Below are 19,866 nucleotides of genomic sequence, written 5' to 3'. Positions count from 1 at the left end.
CTAACATAAAGTATACATAATTATGAGTTTATAATTGTAAGTTGCTTATTTTGATGTCAGTGACAATTAAATAATAATGGTATTTGGTTTCTATAATACCATGTTTAGGTGGAAGTGAAAGCTGTCCCTGTTTCTCAGAAAAAAATGTCTTTACAACAAGATCAAGCGAAGAAACCTCAAAGGATTCCTGGCAGTCCTGCAGTAACAGCTGCATCTTCTAATACTGACATGACTTATGGAGGGCTGGCATCACCAAAGCTAGATGTTTCATATGAACCAATGATAGTGAAGGAAGCTCGATATATTGCCATAACAATGATGAAGGTAATTTATTTTACTTATCAGAAAAATTTTAGTTTTCAGCATTTGTTTATTTAACCAACATTTCAGTGATTCAGATGCAGACATGAAATTGTAAGTCCAAAGAGCATTTGATGGATATTAAATTTGCAGCAACACTTATTAAGATGATGTTATCCTGTCTTCAGAGAGGATTTTCATTGGTTTTTGGCATATGTCCAGAGGGGATCACCAATTACAGATCAAGTTAATCGAATCAGAGATACAGATGGATTAGGCTGAGTTTCAGTTCCTGTGAAAGTACTTGTCTACTTTTGACCAGGAACAGTGGCCCACACCTATAATCCCAGGGCTTTGGGAGGCCAAGGAGGGAACATCACCTGAGGCCAAGAGTTCGAGACCAGCCTCAGTAACGTAGTGAGACCCCCATCTCTACAAAAAAATAAAAATAAAATAAAATTTCTAAGTACTTGTCTATTTGCAGTTTACTATTCTTGCTAGAATGTATCTCTTCAGGGTTTTGGGGTTTACCTATGCCCCCTTCAATTTTGGGTTCTCTCAAATGCCAGATGTATCTCCTAGAACTCTTTGGGATTTTTAGCTCTCTAATACCTTTAGACATTTAAAAAATATATATTTTGGATGTTTTAGTTATCTTCAGAGGCAATGTTAATCTGAATTATCAAGGTAGTCATTATTTGAAGCTGAAGTTTGTAATTTTGGCATTTTCAGAGAGCAGTGGTGAGCCATTGAAGGCTTTTGGGTAGAGGAATGGCTTGATTAGATTTGTGTTTTGTAACGATTGTGGTGGAATATGGACAGTGTAATTGGGCAGATTATCAAGAAACATGACTTGGTTTTAGTCTCTTTAGGGGACTATTGACTTAATTTGGTGAGATATGCTGATCAGTTGGACTAGTGAGTTGTCAATCAGGATAGATTCAATAGAATCAGTAGAACCTGGTAGCTAGTGGAGGTGGAGTAAAGAAGAAAGGTAGGAAATAAAAGATGAAATTCACATTTTGAGCTTGTGTCCAATTGATAATGGAAGAGGGGCAGGTTTTGGTTGAGAAAGATAGCAGATTCAGTTTTGGATGAGGTGAGTTTTAGATACTTCTGAAATACCTACGTGAAGATGTATAAAACAAAGTTAGATGTACAGACCTGAGTGATCACAGTCTGACCTCAAGGAAAGGATTCAGGAATCATTAGCACTTACATTACTTATGAAGTCATGGGAATAGATGATACCTTCTATGGTGAATGAAGACAGAAGTTCCAGGATAGGATCCTAAGAAACACCAATATCACTGAGTCTCAGACTCTTCTCTACATCAGAAGCATCTGGAGCACTTACTTAAAAAAAAAAAAAGATTTCCAAGCACCCAGAGATTTAGATTCAGTGGGTTTGGAGAGAGGTTCAGGAATTTACCTGAAACAAATATGCAGTGATTCAAATTCAAAACCTAAACTTTGAGAAATATTGATTTACAAGATAGATAAGAGAAAAAGAAAGGAAAAGGAAAAACAATTCACATTGGTAAGAATACTAGCCAAAGAAGCAACACATAATTAAGGGAATGGCTGAAGTGAGTGTAGATAAGCCTTTCAAGATGTTTGACTATAGAAAGAACCAGAGGAAATGGAATTGAGTGAAGGTTTTGGAGTATGGGGTCTTATTAATAGAGACAGAGTTACATATTTGAGTGCTGATTAGGAGGTAATTGAGAGAAAAAACAATAAAGATACTCCGAATATAAAAATAGAATCTAGAGCTCAAGTGGTAGCATTGGCCTTAAATAGGAGGAGGAGTAGTGCTTGTTTCATTCTACCAGAAGAAGGAAAAGAAAGCTTAATACAGATGCTAGTAAATTTGTAGGTTTTGCAGCCAAAGGAATTATTTAAAACAGTAATTATATGTTTTGGGATGGAAATGGAAGTGATGAATCTTAGGGTCAAGGTTTTGAAACAAAGCGGATAAAATGAAATTGTTATTCTAGAGATTAAAAGAAAGCACCGATCAGAAAAGATTTATTAGATGCCTTTGAATAATCAGTTGAAATTGAAGATTATTTGTGAATAACAGTGTGAGTCATATGACCATGGATAAAACAATCATTTGGATTGATCTAGCATTAAAATTTTGCTAGGTCAGCAAAAGAACAGTGGAACAAGGAAGTTAAGTATATGGTAGCTAAAGAGAGGACAGTGGAACCTAATTTAGTTTGGAAGGGAAGAAATTTCAGAGAGTCAAGGAAGTAAGAGGGACTAGACGTCAAAGTAGATATAAGAATAGTTATTGAGGTAAAAAACTGAACAGGCCATTTTATTTTGATTTCAGAGACAGAACAATTCTGAGTAATGTCACAGGTCTGTGACTTTTGGTGTGAGTGGCTGGAAAAAAAAGTTGAAGTTATTGAGGTTAAAGAAATCAGGGAATGAGAAACTAGAGTTCTAGGTGAATTGTCTACTGACTGTTAAAGAATTCTCTTCTCTCACTTTTTACTCACCAAATTAATAATCTCATTATGAATTCTACATCCGAAATAAATATTTGTCTCATTTTTTAAAAAATCCATCTTACACATTTGGCTATTTTAGCATCAAATTTTAAAATTATTTCTACTATTAAAAAAAAAAAGCAAGGCTAAAAATTCTTCTCTATTCCAACACTTGCTTAAGGAATTTAGTTCCTAGTCTCCTTACCTCCCTAATCTTTTAGTTTCCTATGAACATGCTTCAGTTTGTATAATTTCTTTTGCAAATTTTGTTACCACAACGGAATGCAGTATTTCAAACATGTTCTGAGTAGCCTAGGTTTAGAGCAGGTATGGAATACCATTCCCAAACAGTATCTGTGAAATGTTAATTCAGGTCCCAGGAAAGGAAATTTTCCTTATCAACCATTCACAGATACTATGTATTCACTCAGTAGTGAGCCAAGTATTGTAGAGGATGGAAAGATGAAATATGGTCTCTTCTTTCATTACTAAGTGTGTTAATAATATGAATTTGAGGGAGAGTGATGAAATAGAAAATACATTGTACTGAAAGTCTAGAAACATGGATTTCCTTTTCTCACCTTTGTATGGCTAAAGACTCAGCCTTAACTTGCGTTTTTCTCATGTGTAACTTTTGAGTAGGTAAAGTCAGCTAGATCATTTCTAATTCATTTTTATGAAAACAAACAGGGTAGAGAGAAGGAAGGGGGCTTTGAGTTTGCTTCCTTTTACTGTAAGTACAGGAGGAGTTAGAAGTAGATGAGCAGTTGGACATCTTGACCTGAACCTTGAAAGATAATGATTTCTTTGCTAATGTTGCAGGCATACAGAAGTATTCAGAATAATATGCCAAGTTTCATGTACCTACAGCCCATTTTTGTCTTTACATTTTACCATAATTGTTTCAGGTCATTTTGTTATTTTTTTATTAAGAAACAGATTGCTACAGGTACAATTGAAGCCTGCATAAACCCTTCCTCAGACCCATTACCACCCCTTCCTTAGAGGTAACCACTGCCCTGAGTGTAGTGATTCTCATTCCTGTATATATTTATAGGCTCTTACTGAATACAAATTTATTCATAAGCAGTATATTTTGGGTTGTTCAATACGTTTTCCAGAAGTTTATAAAATAATATCATATTGTATGTATCATTTTGCCAGATTTTTGCTTAATGTTGTTTTTGAGGTTCAGCCATGTAGCTATAGGTCATTCATTTTAACTGCTTTAAAGTATTCCATTGGGGATCTATTCCATAATCTGTCCATTCTCCCATTGATGGACGCTTATTATAAACTGTACTGAAATAAACATTCTGTATTTGTCTCCTTTTGTACATGAGCAAGAGTTTCTGTAAGATACATACTTAGAAGTGGAATTGTTAAGTTGTAGGGCATGCACAACTACAACTACATTAAGTATTGCCAAAACTCACACTCCCACGAGCAATGTATGAAAGTAGCAGGTGCTGCATGTTCTCCTCTGCGCTTGGTTCTTACCAACACAATTTGATGACCATGATGTGATTTATTTTAGTTTTGTTTTAATTCGTATTTTCCTCCAAGTTTAGTTAAATAACTTTTCTAGTCTTTATTGACCTTTCAGATTTCTTCTTCAGAGAATTGTCTTGACTGTCTTTTTTTGTTGTTGTTTATCTCTTTTGTATGGATTTATTCTCTATATGTTATGGATGCATATCACCTTTGGGTTATACAAGTTACAAATCTCCTTCTCCAAGGTGGAAGCTTTTCCTTTCTTTATAGTATCTTTGTTTTGGAAAACTTTAAAATTTTAATGTACTCAAAAGATGTTATCTGTTTTTTCTTTTGCTTTTTTTTTTTTAAGTTTTGGTGTTTACTTTTGGATCTTCAAACCTTGTAGAATTTATCTTTAATAAATGGTCTAATGTAGGTAATTTTTTTTCTTTTTCTCCTATATGTATAACCAGTTGTCTCACAACCATTTATTGAATAATATATTACTCTGTTAATTGAGAATGTTTTTAAATGATTTTACGATTGTTCAGACTGGTCTCTTTCTTAAAGGTTTATGAAAATTATTCATTTGAAGAACTACGTTTTGCATCACCAACTCCTAAGAGGTAAGGATCGTTTTCTCAAAGTATAACCAAAACATGTGTTGTCAGCTGCTTGCAGCTAAAATCATCCTGCATTTCAACTTTATTTTCTATAAATAAATACTTTATAGCATTTTTCTAGGTTGCCGATAGAGATGTCACCTAATAATGTATAGATTTGCAGAAAGAATGTGTTTACATTCAACTGTAATACTGCCAATATATTATATAATACTACCTACTAGTGAAAATAGGTATGTAAAGTAGATATCTAGTATGTAAAAATGTTTAAATTGACTTGTTTAGGGTTGATTAGTTTGTTTTTTGTTTGTTTGCTATTTAAAAATTATTCCTTTTCTCCTTCCAATGAATTGTGGAGACATTTCAGCATGTGGTATACTTGTATTTGATTGTACTGTCTTAATTTTTCAGCCCATAAGTAATTCTGTTAACTTCAGATTTAAGGACTTTTTTTGAGTTAATATTTTATTTGTTAGGAACAGTACTTCTTAAAATAGAAACTTGGAAAAAATAATTAGATGCATTATACTTTGGAGAGATCACCTCCATAGAATTTAGAAAAATCTCTGAAGTGAATCTGAGATAGCAGAATTATGTATAGGCTGGAAATACCAGTTTGAAACTCATGGGGAAAATAAATTTGGGAATCATCTATATTGAGATGGCATTTAAAACTGAGGAATGGTTGTCACCTAGATAGATGGCATAGGTAGAAAAAAGATGACCCAGACCCAAATCCTGGGGCATTCCTTAAATTAAACGGTAGTCAGAAAAGGGAAAGCAACAAAACACTGACAAAGAATGGCCAGTGAGATAAGAAAAAAGCCAGGAAAATGTCACAGAAGCAAAAAGAAGGAAGTATTTCAAGATAGGAAGAGTTGTCAGCTATCAGATGCTACTGAGAGATTGCTGAGGATGAAGTGACCATTGAACTTGGGGACGTGGTGGTCATTGGTGACTTTGACATCAGCAGTTGTAAGGAAATGTTGGAAACAAAAGCCTAGTAAGGATAAATTGTGGAAAGGAAGTAGAAGTGAGAGAATGGAGTTTGATATAAATCGGAGAAGAGATGTAAGACCTTATTAGAGGGGGTTGTAATACCAAAGGGAGGTGTTAGTGAAGATTCTAAAGTTTGTGTGCTAATCGAAATGATTCACTAAATTGAGAGTAATTGATGATGCATGAGAGAGAACAAGGTGATTGCAGCATAAAAATGTTGAGGGAATAAGATTCACAGCACAAGGGGAGGGACTAGCTTTGGATCAGATCCAGGACACTTCCTCCATTCTACCATGAGAGAAGGCAGGGGAAAGTAGGTTTATTAATCACATTGCAACTTTGAGGTTGTATCTGATTGCTTATTGTCTCACAGAAGAAAGAGGTGAGGTCATGATCACCTGAGAGTTAGGAAGAGAGGTGATGCAGGTTTGAGGTAAGAAAGAAGTGAAATTCAAGCATTTTGGAGAGTAGGCAAGCGTACTATGGCAGGGTGGTAGGATTGCCAGGAGGTATGCAAACAAATTAAATGTTTGCTGAACTATCGTAATGATGTTGACTGCTTAACCAAAAGTAAAATTTCCAATATCCATCTTATTTCTTTTCAGACCCAGTGAGAATATGCTGATCCGTGTCAATAATGATGGGACTTATTGTGCAAATTGGACTCCAGGGGCTATTGGACTCTACACTCTTCATGTTACCATTGATGGCATTGAAATCGGTATTTTCTTTAAAGCCATGAGCTACTACTTACTTCAAATAACTAGAGTCAAAATTATTTTTATCTTCTAGTTTTGCCCTTTAACTTGTACTAGACATATGGATAGGTTTCATAACTTATTTGAGGCCTTGTTTTCTCTTTCATAATGAGTATTTAATTAGTGCATTAACATTTTGTAATAATTTCTGGTGTCCGCCCAGGCACTGTAGCCCTCATGACTCTCTCCCTCCATTTCCTGATGTGACTAGTCAGGTGTGCTCTCTTCCACGCTGCTGTTACCCTGTCTCTCCCCTGTGGGTGTGTCTGTGCCTCTCCTGACTGTGAGCAGAAAGCATTCATGTTTGGATCTTCCAGTGTAGCTCAGTGCCTGGCACATAATGACAGCAAATATGGATGAATGAATGCATTTTTTAATCTATCATTGTGTTAATCTGGGTTCTCCAGAGAGACAGAACCAATAGGATATCTATACAGTCATGTGCCTCATAGCATTTTGGTCAGTGACGAACAGCGTATATAATGGTGGTCCTATAAGATTTTTCTGTACCTTTTCTATGCTTAGATATGTTTAGATATGCAAATCCTTACCATTGTGTTACAGTTACCTGCAGTATTCAGTAGGGTAACATGCTGTACAGGATTGTAGCCTAAGACCAATAGGCTGTACCATATAACCCAGGTAATCTGTACCATCTAGGTTTGCTTAAGTCCACTCTGATGTTTGCACAATGATGAAATTGCCTGGTGATTCATTTCTCAGAACATTTCCCCATCCTTAAGCAATGCATGACTATATTAGATATATGAGAGGATTTATTAGGGAAATTGGCTCGCACAATTATGGAGTCTGAAAAGTCCCATTATGGGCCACACCTGCAAGCTGGAGATCCTGAGATGCAGGTAGCCTCAGAACCAGGGAAGCAGATGATGTAACTCTCAGTCTGAGGCCAAAGGTCTGAAAATCCAGGAGGGCCACTAATAATAAGTCCTGGAGTCTAAATGCTGGGGACCCTGGAGTTCAAATGTCAAGGGACAGTAGAGGAAGTGTTTATCCAAGCTCCAAAAAATAGAAATGCATTCACTTGTCCTCTGTTTTTGTTTGCTCTGTGTCCCCAGCTGATTGGACAGCGCCTGTCCACATTGAAAGCAGATCTTCTCCACCTACTGCACTCACACTCACACGCCAGTCTTCTCTGGAAACACTCTCACAGACACAAAAGTAATGCCTTACCAGGTTTCTAGGTATTCTTTAATCCAGTCAAGTGGACACCTAGAAGTAATCATCACAACCATTAACTTTGAAAAACATATTTCTTTTGTTTTAGGCATTAATCTTTTCTTTACTTTTAAACTGTCTGTATAATAGGATAACAAGGAGAAAACTCTAGTACTTATCAGTGTGAATTTCTTGTAACATTATTTTTCCTGATGCTCCTCAAGAAAAGGGGTTTCTGTGATCAGATAAATTTCGAAAACCTGGTTTGGGATGAGTATCTTTTATCTGAAATGCTTGGCACCAGAAGTATTCTAGATTTTGGACTTTTTCTGATTTTGGAATAGTTGTATTACAGTTACCAGTTGAGCATCCCTAATTCAAAATTTCAAAATTTAGAATGCTCCAGTGAGCACTTTTTTTGAGCATCATGTCAGCACCCAAAGGTTTTAGATTTTAGATCATTTTGGATTTGGGGTTTTCAGATTAGAGATGCTCAACTTGTATATGGTAGTCTCACTTGAGACATTCACACAATCTACATTAACATATTAGGGATTCTGAGAAGTTCTGAAATCAAGAAACTTGTCTGACTTGTTTAATCCTTATCGTGGGACCCCTTGCAAGTGGAGAAGAGAGAAACAGGGTGGAGATAGTAATAATACCGATTAATATTTCACCAAAATATTTGGGAAACCCTGCTTTAAGTAGTTTGCTTTGGCAGTGGAGGTAAAGAGGTACTTTACATTGATGTAATTGTATGTTCTCATACATTAATGTAACTATATAGACTCAGATATATCCAGTTCATCTGTACCATTCTAGAGACCTTCACCAGCAGCCTTTGCTGCACTCTTCTTTATTTCAGTATATTCATAAAGCCTTTAGTTCAGCAAATGTTTTTTGGTTCTGAGCATACATTTTCCTGGGTAAGACAATTCCTGTCAAGTGTTAACACTTTAATGAGGATTGTGAAAATAAAACACTCAAACAAAAATCTTATGAAGTAGAATATAAGTAGTGACACACAAGACATACAAATTACAGTAGGAATTCGAAAGTAGAAATAGCCAAGAATGACATTGTGAAAATTTTCTTTTCTCTAAAAATTCTGGTAAAATTTCAGTAGATAGAGTTTTTTTCATCATCTTATCTAATAGTGGGATGAAGAAAACTGATACAAATTGGATAAGAAAAATCCACTTATATTTGTTTTTTGGAATGAAGCTGAACAAAAAGACTTGCTTACTTAGAATCATCCATTTTCTTCCATACTCAACTTCCCTGCTCTTCTTCCTAAGTTTTCTCCGACGCCATCAATGGGCTGCGACCTTGCTTGACCATAGACAAGCAGAGATAATAATTCATTAGAATAGTTATAATAATAATAGCTAACATTTATTGTGCATTTAATATATATCTGAATTTTCTCTACGATACTTTTTTTTTTTTTTGAGACAGAGTCTCACTCTGTTGCACAGGCTGGAATGCAGTGGCGCGATCCCTGCTCACTGCAACCTCCACCTCACAGGTTCAAGCAATTCTCATGCTTCAGCTTCCTGAGTACCTAGAATTACAGGTGCGCGCCACCATGCCCGGCTAATTTTTGTATTTTTAGTAGAGATGGGGTTTCACTATGGTGGCCAGGCTGATCTTGAACTCCCGACCTCAGGTGATCCGCCTGCCCCGGCCTCCCAAAGTGCTGGGATTACAATTGTGAACCACTGCGCCTGGCCCCTTGTCCATTTTACGTCATTTATTTCCTACAACAGCTCGGTGAGTTAGATACTATTATTTTTCCCATTTTATAGATGAAGAAATTGAGGCACAGAGAGTCAAACAGTTAGTGCGAGATATTGGAGTAACCAAAGCAGTCTAACATGAGAACCTCAGCTTCTCACAACCATGCTACATTGTCATAGAGAGGACTGGTAGAGATGATGAGTGGTATTCTGATTGGATATTGTCAGATAAGATTTAATTCTCAAGGGTTCTTTTTTTATTATTTTCCATTTTTTCTGTATCGTTTCATATGTTCTAGTTAAAGATAGGGAGCCCCTTCTTTTCCTTGACATCCTGAGGCATTCCTTTAGAATCTCAGGGCCATTTTTAAAATATTTCTCTTGTTTAGCCTATTAAATATCCATCACCTTGAAAGGACAGAAATCAGATATTTGTGTTAATTTTTAAAAATAGCCTGTGGATGTTTATAAGATTAGGTTTAAGGATCTTCCTTCTCTTTTTTTCTCAAATGTTACAGTTCTCTGATTTTTCTGACAGATGCTGGTCTGGAAGTAAAAGTAAAAGACCCACCAAAAGGGATGATACCACCAGGAACTCAGTTGGTCAAACCAAAGTCTGAACCTCAGCCTAATAAGGTTAGGGGAGAATGAATTGAGAGCCGGAATCATTCAATTTTTATGTTTGTCACTGATGCTTCAAAATGGCCAGTAAACATCTAACATTTTACTTGATTTCAGGACTTGAATTCTAAATATCCCTAAATAAATTTAGAGAGTAGTTCATGGTAATATTTCTAAGTTGTAGCATGTGTACTTCTTTATTTGGTACATATTGTATTCTTCCTGCTGTGGAACATTTACAATGAACAAAAGTCTACTGAAATTAAGTGTAAAGTTTGCAAGGTGAAAATGTCCTCTACTGTCAAAAGAAAAGTTAATTTCTGAAATCTAAAGAGTAAGTACAGGCATTTTGGTAAACTGCATGTTAAAAAAATGAAATATTGGTAATTAAATTTATTTTTCTAACAGAAAGAAATGGTTTTTATCCTTCTTAACACGTATCTTCAATATTTAGAAATGAGTTAAAAAATATATAATTGTCTAAGCTTTATTTTCAGTAATACACATTTCAGTGCTTAAAAGTTCTGTTGTTAGTGTTGTTATACTGTTATTTGCAGAGGGAGCCTCTCTACAAATAATTCTGGAACCTTATTAAGAATTATGATACTTTCAAACCTGCTTAATTTTACTTCTTGCTACTTGTAAGATCTCTATTCTAGGTTCTTCCTACCTCACTGTTTATCTTTGCCTTTCTCAGGTTCGAAAATTTGTGGCCAAGGACAGCGCGGGGCTTCGCATCCGTAGCCACCCTTCCCTTCAGAGTGAGCAGATAGGCATAGTGAAAGTCAATGGAACTATCACTTTTATTGATGAGGTAATTGATAAAGGAGCTTTTGGTAGTAAATTTTGGACAGAAAGTTTTTGCATTGTTTGCATAATAATAAGGTTACTGAGTTTTTTGTCAGAATATGTTTTAAGCAGTTTGGGAAATATTTTAAAACTATTTTATAGAATGTGTTCATTGAGTTTCAAACATTTCATTTATTTTATCATTAAAAAATAACTAAAATTATATTTTGAACATGAAAAGAACAATGTTCGACGTAGTATTCAGAACCTGTACATGTATTCGCTGAAAATGGGTATAGTTTTTCATGACATTTTAAAATGTTGTTTGTTTTGAAATGTGTTTCTTACTGCTTTAACTTTGGACAGTATATTTTTCTGGTAATATAACCAAGTAACTTCTGATTCTTAAAATATAAATATAAGGGAAGGAAGACTCATATTCCTTTGGGAAACATCTGATTTTACTGTTTAAACTATGTATCTTAAAGTGTGGTTTCCTTGTGTTTTTATTCCTAAGTGAAATTGTTTTTACAATCTTGCCACATGAATTACCATATTGTGTTGGCACTCTTTGCTGCTTTTTTTTTCCCTGGAGGGTCTCTCAGACTTACTTTCTACAAAAACTAGATGCTTAATCTGCACATGCACCATCATTTTTCTGCTTTGCAGACTTTCAGACCTTGCTAGCCTCATAGGACTTACAGGAAGGCCTGGCTTGTTTCTGTTGCTTTTTTCTATAGATCCATAATGATGATGGTGTGTGGCTGAGGCTGAATGATGAGACAATAAAGAAGTATGTCCCTAACATGAATGGTTACACTGAAGCCTGGTGCCTCTCTTTTAATCAACATCTTGGCAAGAGTCTTCTGGTCCCTGTTGACGTAAGTAAAAGGTGGTTTTAAAAAGCATTATAGATACACGCTGTTTGTTTTACAGAGCTTTCTTTAATTAAGGCTTTTCAGTTCTGAGGTAACCCACAACTAAGTAACCTTTACTTTACAATTTCTTGAATTCTTAAGGGCTTCTGTGTAATGAAAGTGAAGTTTGGCAAGGTTAAGGCCCTTAATGCAGATTATGATCCATCACAGATAGGCAGGAAGTAGTAAATTTAATTAATTGCTACTTAATTAAAACTACTGAATTCCTTTCAAAGAGGTAGAAAATGAGAGTGGTTACATTTTTTTCTTTCTTATTTATACAGCTGTGTGGAATGAATTCCAAACTAAAGTTTATGAACTCAGAATTATACATTCAAAAACATGTATAAATGTATGTTATGTTCACATTTTGCAGATAGTTCTGTGTGTTCTGTCTAATTTTGACTCTCTTCCTTCTCGGCTTATAATACTATTATTTAGATTTGTGGTGCTACGTTGTATTCTAGTTGAAGTTAAATCCTAGTCTTTGAGAGAATTAATTGTACCTCCTTGTTGAATATAGTAGAATAGACCCAGTGTTCACAAGATTGCTACTTCATGAAGTATAATAATAACCCACACTTCGTTTTATATATTAACCAGGAAAGAATGATTTTTCCTTTTTTCATTACCATCAAATGTGTGTGCTCTTTAGGACAGAGCTAATAAATAGCACGGGTAAAATTTTATTTAAAAACTTAGTATTTTAAACAGTTGAATTTCTTAAAAATCAGTTTATAAAGTTAGCTTATTGTATCAAACCATTCAGTATATTCCACTTGACTTTCTCCTTGATTGTCCATAATAATGTTCTCCAAAGCAGTAGTTTATATAATACAAGACAATTCTTTGGTGAAGAAAACATTGGAATTTCTATTTCTATTTATTGATCTCATTCTTTTTTATATGCTTTTGTGTATGTTTTATAATAGCACAGTGGAGACTGTATATAGACAGAGAGCAAGAAAGAGAAGGAAGATATGTGATCAAGAAGATTTAGAGTGTTGGCTTACTGCTTTACGGAGGTTAAGTTGAACAATGATACATCTATAAGTAAAATACTAAATTTTAAATCAAAAAATTACATCAATTATGTCATATTAAATTTTCCTCAGATTTATACCTGCAGTTAAAAATAAAAAGGATTTTGACCCTCTACGAAAGTGTATTTTAAAGAGATAATTATAACAACCACTTTTGTACAGTTTTTTTTCCAATATAGACTTTTTTGTTGGGCAAGGGGGAGTTGGTTTTTGTTTTTTATACAGATGGGAGAGCCAGGCGAGGTGGCTCACGCCTGTAATCCCAGCACTTTGGGAAGCCAAGGCCAGTGGATTACCTGAGGTCAGGAGACCAGCCTGGCCAACATGGTGAAACCCCGTCTCTACTAAAAATGCAAAAAATTAGCCAGGTGTGGTGGCAGGCACCTATAATCCTAGCTACTCTGGAGGCTGAAGCGGGAGAATCGCTGGAACTCAGGAGGTGGAGGTTGCAGTGATTCAAGATGGCACCACTGCACTCCAGCCTGGGAGACAGAGCGAATCTCTGTCTCAAAAAAAAACAAAAATATAGAGATGGGGTCTCACTATGTTGCCCAGGCTGGTCTCAAACTCCTGAGCTCAAGCGATCATCTTACCTTGGCCTCACAAAGTGCTGATATTACAGGCATGAGCTACCACACCTGGCCATTGTGTGTTTTATTTAAGAAAATTTTCTTAAGTCCCTAATAAAATGTTATTCCAGATTATATTATCTTTTCTACCTTCCTAGTCCAAATTTTCTCTGATTTCTTTGCTCATTTGAGGAGCTGCTTTTGGGAGAGAAAGATACTCACACAGATAAAGCAAGTCAATAAACAAAAGTAGAAAGGAAGAGCAAGAAGTACCATCTGTCACAATTCTGAATCCCACGATTTTATTTTAAAGCATTGTGTTCTGTTACTTGATGCTTTTGAACCCCATCCAAGAGACAATCTGTAGTAGACAGTCTCCTTAAGGTCAGGGAAAGAAGGGAGTAACAAAGGTTAGAGGAGCGGTAAGGAGTGGAGTGAGGCATACAGATACTTGTGGGTGGTTTTCACTGGAATGTGAGTGCGGAGGTTGTTAATGTAAACAGCTCAAGAGTGTCTGGTATTGTTAGGAAGCTAGGGTTTTTTTGGTTTCTTCATTTTAAGAGTAGTAGTGACTTGAGAGTTTTGTAAGTTAAAAGAAAGATACTAGTAGAAAAAGGGAGAAATTAAAGATATAGATGACAAGACTGAAGACTGAGAAACAGGAGGAGGAAATGGAATTAAGGGCACCTTAGAGAGCTTGCTTCTGTAAAAGAGAGGGGAATATGCATGGCAGTAGTTATGTTTTGGAGGAGGGAGGGACGAAGGGAAGAGGTTGAGGGAGACTACAAGTTCCCTTAAAATAGAAGATAGGAAAACCATCAGTTCAGAATCAAAAGAATGAGTTGAGTGAGGGGGTTGAGAAATGCAATGAATATTTGAAATATTGTTTGAAGGATTACTGGGCCACTAAAGACTCAATGAGACCACTGTATAGACCCAACTGGAATCCCCTGCCTAGTCCTTTATTGCCCTTAGTGTCTGGAATTAAAAGAGCCAAGAAAGAGCCAAGAAAGCAAATTATAGTACTAGTTGCTGAGCTGCTGTGACAGAAATAGCAATTAAGATCATCAGTTCTGGGAATGTGGACTCAGACCTAAGTTAGAAATGTGAAAGGACAAATGGAAGGTCCAAGGGATTTAGAAGATTTAATAAAATCCTAGAACAATATAGTGAATGCACTATAGTTAAAGAGTTGGAAAAATGCAGGCAATAAAGTAGAATATTTGTATTTGATATCATAGGTAGGGCACTTTAACGAATGAGATGCTCTATTACATTGCCATGGGAGGGTGGCTGAAGTGCAGTGCACGTGGAAGTCACTACAAGTGCCTAAGTCTAGGAACTAAGAAGCTAGGCAGGTGGAAGATCATCTGCATGGACTTGAAGACACACAGATGATGTGACTCACAAAGTTAAAGATAAAAACAGGCTGGGCACGGTGGCTCACGCCTATTATGCCAGCACTTTGGGAGGCCAAGGCGGGTGGATCACAAGGTTAGCAGTACAAGATGGTGAAATCCTGTCTCTACTAAAAATACAAAAATTAGCCAGGTGTTGGTGGTGGACGCCTATAGTCCCAGCTACTCAGGAGGCTGAGGCAGAGAATTGCTTGAACCCAGGAGGCAGAGGTTGCAGTGAGCTGAGATCACACCACTGCACTCCAGCCTGGGTGACAGAGTGAGACTCCGTCTCAAAAAAAAAAAAGAAAAAAAAGATAAAAACAATGTGTTTACCATTGGAGGAAGGGGTCCATAAGACACAATTTAAAGTCATGGGGGGATGGGAATAGTTTGGATCAGGAAGAAACAGAGCAGTTTGGTATAAAAATGAAAGAACAGGTAGATGACATAAGGATTTATGTTTTGGGTGGTGATCAAAGATGACAGATGGGGTACAGTATGGCAAAATTAACTGGCATAGGGCTCTAAACAGATCCGGGATAAAGTTACTTCAGTACAGGTATTAACTGAGGACTCATACAGAGTCAGAGGCCTGGCATAGGCAGGGACAGGTATGATTTTCTGTAGGGACTAGGGCAGACCCCTTACCCAGTCAGTACATTTTTTTTATGAGTATCTGACTGTGCAGGGCTAAACATGATAGGACATAGAATAATGATTCCCTCTCATCTTCTCAAGGAAATAACACACCTAAATAGTTGCATCTTGCTGCCTCTTCTTTTGTATGTCTTATACATTTACTGCTGGAAAAACTATCTTTCTCCCTTCTTACTTCAGTTCATTTAAAGTAAATGAACTTTAATCATGGCTGTTAATTGTAAAACATGACTCAATAAAAAAATGAAAGCTGGGAGATATGAAATCAAATTAGAAGTATTCAAACACCGATGCTGCTAACTTAAAAAGAAGTGAAAGTACTGAAAAGTTGCCTTCAGCACTGTTTATGTCTATCTCTTCAACCTTTTCTAGTTAAAACAATTTTGTATTGACATCCATGTGTGCACCTTATTTGGATCCCAACTCAAACAAACTATTGAGAGAGGAATGGGGGCAGAGATTGGAAGTTTGAACACTGACTGAATGTTGGATGAATTATTTTTAAAAATAAGATTACTATAATTACCCATTTTAGATAATCCTTAAAGTGATCTTGTCATGCTGTCTTGTTTATTTACTCATGTTTTAGAATTCGTGTATTCATCGTTAAGTATGAACTTTAGCTCAATTTGGATCTATCAGTCTTTTTATTTAAACACCATATTTGACTGAAAAATATTCATATCCTAATTTAGTTCAAAGTGACTTTAACTGTTTTAGCACTTTAATAATGCTCTAGTTGAGAGACAAAATAGCATTAGACATTCATATTATGACTGTATCGTTTCCAAAATAATTTTTAAGTCAATGGGAAAGATAGAGCTAAATAGATGAAGGGTTCAGATCCTCTGTGAGGCATTCATTATCAATTATGTAGAACTTTTTGCCCTTTTTAGAACACTCTTTTCCTTTTTGTTTTTTTTTTGTTATTTTTGTTGTTGTTTGTTTTTTGTTTTGTTTTTTGTTTGTTTGTTTTTACAGCACCTTGCCCTGCCACCCAAGCTGGAGTTCAGTGGCACGATCTTGGCTCACTGCAACCTCCACCTCCCAGGTTCAAGCGATTCTTATGTCTCAGCCTCCCAAGTAGCTGGTATTACAGGCATACACCACCACACCCAGCTAATTTTTGTATTTTTAGTAGAGATGGGCAGGGTTTTACCATGTTGGCCAGGCTGCTCTCGAACTCCTGGCCTCAAGTGATCCACCTACCTCGGCTTCCCACAGTGCTGGGATTACAGACTGGGATTAAAGACGTGAGCCACTGCACCCGGCTGAGAACATGCTTTCCAATTTTATGTCTTAAGAGTCTTTGTTTTGTTGTCTAATTTATCTAGAATGGTTTCACTTCCATTTTTTTCTAATCTTAAGTTGTCCAGACTCAAAAATTGGTTGGTGATCTTCTCTTTATTTCCCATTTTTGCTATAGTCATTAATTCATTAATTGCGCATTTAGTAAATATTTGAGTTCTTATTCGTAGAATTCTTATTTGCATTCTTGTTAGTAATAAATACTAAGCTGGAAAGTAGGCATTGGGTGGAGATGCAGAGGGGAGGGATACAGAGTAAATAAGATGGGGTGAAGTTCTGATCCTTGGAGTACTCACCATGTAATGTGGTAGACATACCATATTCACATAATTAAATTGCATTGTGATAAGTTGTGGAATGGCTTCACTTAAGTGACATTTGAGGAGGTCTTGAAGAAAAGTTGCCAGGAAACAGTAAAGGAATTTCTAGACAGAGAATCAAATGTTCAGAGTTATGGGGACATGCTATGTATGTGAACTGATGAATAGTTGATATAGGTAAAGCAGAGAATTGAGGGTGGAAAACAGATATGTACTGGGGAGAATAGCTTTCTCTCTTCCTTCTCAGGCAGCACTTAATCTGTAGAAGTAGAGAAGGCTTACTTCTTTCTCCAGCTACCCATAATATTTGTTTTTCTTGCCTTCAGCCCATTTGTGTTTATGTACCTCTTATTTCTGTTTTTAAGCTACTTAAGGATAAGGACTCATTCAGGATCCCTTCTCACATTTGTTTCTTCCTAAGCATTAAAAATTACACTTTGCTCATAGTAGGTTTTCACAGTTTGTTAATGCTTTACACATTTGTGGATGCTTAATTTTAGTTCTTTGCATTTGATATGATCATTCTGTTTAAAATAATTTCTAACATATATATGCTCCTTGCCTTAATTATCTCATTTAATCCTCATTGTGACCCTGTGATGTTAAGCATATTATAATTCTCATTTTTGCAATGAATAAAGATAGCCACTCACCCAGGATCACAAGTAGAAAGTAGTGGAGCTGGTATTGGAACACCAGTTGATATGATTCCAAAGCCCATGCATTTATGTTCCGTATGCATTAATCTAGTGGAGAGATAAGGATAAACATAGTTATAAAAGGATGAAGCAACTATAGCTGTAATAATCCTGTTACTTTGACTAGAACTGCCAAACTACAGAAAGATAAATACTTATAACCTTAATGGTTGAATGAGGATGAATACCATATGTATTGAAGATGACATGAGTTATTCTTTGATGGCATACCTGGGGAACATTGATTGATTTTAAATTAAAATTCTGAAGATGTGGAATCTACAAAATGTGAGCTAGTAGAATGTTTCAAATATCAGGGACAATGCAAGTAAAAAGATGAAAAGAGAATTTATTATGCACCTACCAAGGAAGACATTAGACTCTCTGGAATCACGAGCTTAATTTTTTGGAAAACAAGTGTACTCCTATGATAGGAGATGTTAATGGTTTGAAACTTACACACCCAATTCTTTGGGTACTCTGTCAAAAATGAGATCTTTTAACATTGTGAGGGGGGTTGAGTGGAAGAGAAAGTTTATATCAAGGGAAGTAGATGATAGACAAATGGAAGTATTCTGAGGTATCTTTATAGTTCCCATATAATCTGAATTCTTACAGAATTGAGTTTCTGTATATCTCCATGCATTTATACAGATTACTTCTTATTTTAGGCTGATGGGTGTTCACATATAGAAAGTATACTGGTTTTCCAAATTTTGGGACCTGAAAGATTTGAAGTAGAGTTGAAGAGAAAGTATCATTTGTTAATCTTGTTTGTATAGCTTCACCTGGGTTAATTGATAAAATTGGCAAATGTTTCTTGCATTTTAAATCCAATTTCATTCCTTTTTACCTAATAACATTAAATCCAATTTCATTCCTTTTTGCCTAATAACACTTAGCAGTCACAGCTTTAACATACCCCAGATTTCCTGATTTTGTTAATAGCTTTGTGTGTATGTGTATACATAACCCGTGTTTTAATCTTAATAATATTAACTTAATACAACATTAGTAAATGTGCTGTTCTTATATGGTTAAGAACAGCTTTATTTCATTCTTTAGCTTAGTGTTAAAGTTTCGTAAACAGAATGAGATTAAAACAGTTAAATTAAGATTGTAATAATATATATATGCTATTCTTAATTTTCCTGAGTTATTTCATCATTTTGCTTTAACAATGGCAATTCTTAGCTTTGTGCTTATCTAACACAAGGAAAGATTTTTTTCTTTTATTTGCATGAGCATTTGGCATGGTTGGTCACTTATTTTCACTGTGATAATTATTCACTTGTTGGTCTCTTTTCTATGCCTTGAAAGATTATCAGCTTAGAGTTGCAATTTGGTGTTCATTAATTTAGTTAGGTTCCCAGTATGCTTTAATTTTCTAATTTTCTTGACAGAACTTTTCTGCCTTTAAAATAGTATTTGAGAATAAAATGTTATTTTATATATATGTGTGTTCGTATATACACATGCACACACAAGCTGTGCTTATAATAATCTGTGAAATTATACTATATGAAAGCTAACTTATTTTAATAGTGAGAAATTGGGGCTTTGGAGAAACTAACATTTTCCTGAATGTTCATATCTTTAGACTAAAACATTTCTAAATTTCCGAAGAACACTATTCAAGTGTGTGTGTGTGTGTGTGTGTGTGTGTGTGTGTGTGTGTGTGTGTGTTTGAGATGAAGTCTTGTTGTTGCCCAAGCTGGACTTGAACTTCTGGGCTCAAGGAGTCCTGCCTTCTCAGCTTCCCACGTAGCTGTGACTACAGGCATGTACTACCATGCCCAGCTATATTTTTAAATTATTTTGTAGAGACGAGGGTCTTACCCAGGCTGTTCTCGAACTCCTGGATTCAAGCAATCCTCCTGTCTCAGCCTTCTGAATAGCTACGAGTATAGGCATGCACTACTCACCCAGCTATTCAAGTATATTTTATTTTTAAACTCCAGCTTTCTGT

The 19,866-nt window shown here is 35.8% G+C and overlaps 1 protein-coding gene across 23 annotated transcripts in view; it reads left to right on the top strand.

The window, feature by feature from the left end:
- MYCBP2 (MYC binding protein 2) overlaps positions 1-19,866 on the top strand; it is a 282,961-nt gene that overhangs the window by 176,569 nt on the left and 86,526 nt on the right. For all 23 annotated transcript variants that reach the window (XM_063792229.1, XM_063792227.1, XM_009427092.5 and 20 more), the window contains 6 exons: positions 109-324; positions 4,848-4,903; positions 6,505-6,620; positions 10,114-10,211; positions 10,894-11,010; positions 11,726-11,866. In XM_063792229.1, the coding sequence (XP_063648299.1) occupies positions 109-324; positions 4,848-4,903; positions 6,505-6,620; positions 10,114-10,211; positions 10,894-11,010; positions 11,726-11,866 (744 nt within the window). The remainder of the gene's footprint in view (positions 1-108; positions 325-4,847; positions 4,904-6,504; positions 6,621-10,113; positions 10,212-10,893; positions 11,011-11,725; positions 11,867-19,866) is intronic.

Source organism: Pan troglodytes, chromosome 14, assembly GCF_028858775.2.
Source record: "Pan troglodytes isolate AG18354 chromosome 14, NHGRI_mPanTro3-v2.0_pri, whole genome shotgun sequence".
Classification (NCBI taxonomy): domain Eukaryota; kingdom Metazoa; phylum Chordata; class Mammalia; order Primates; family Hominidae; genus Pan; species Pan troglodytes.
The sequence above is the reverse complement of the archived record's forward strand: the minus strand, read 5'-3'. Positions and strand labels throughout refer to the sequence as shown.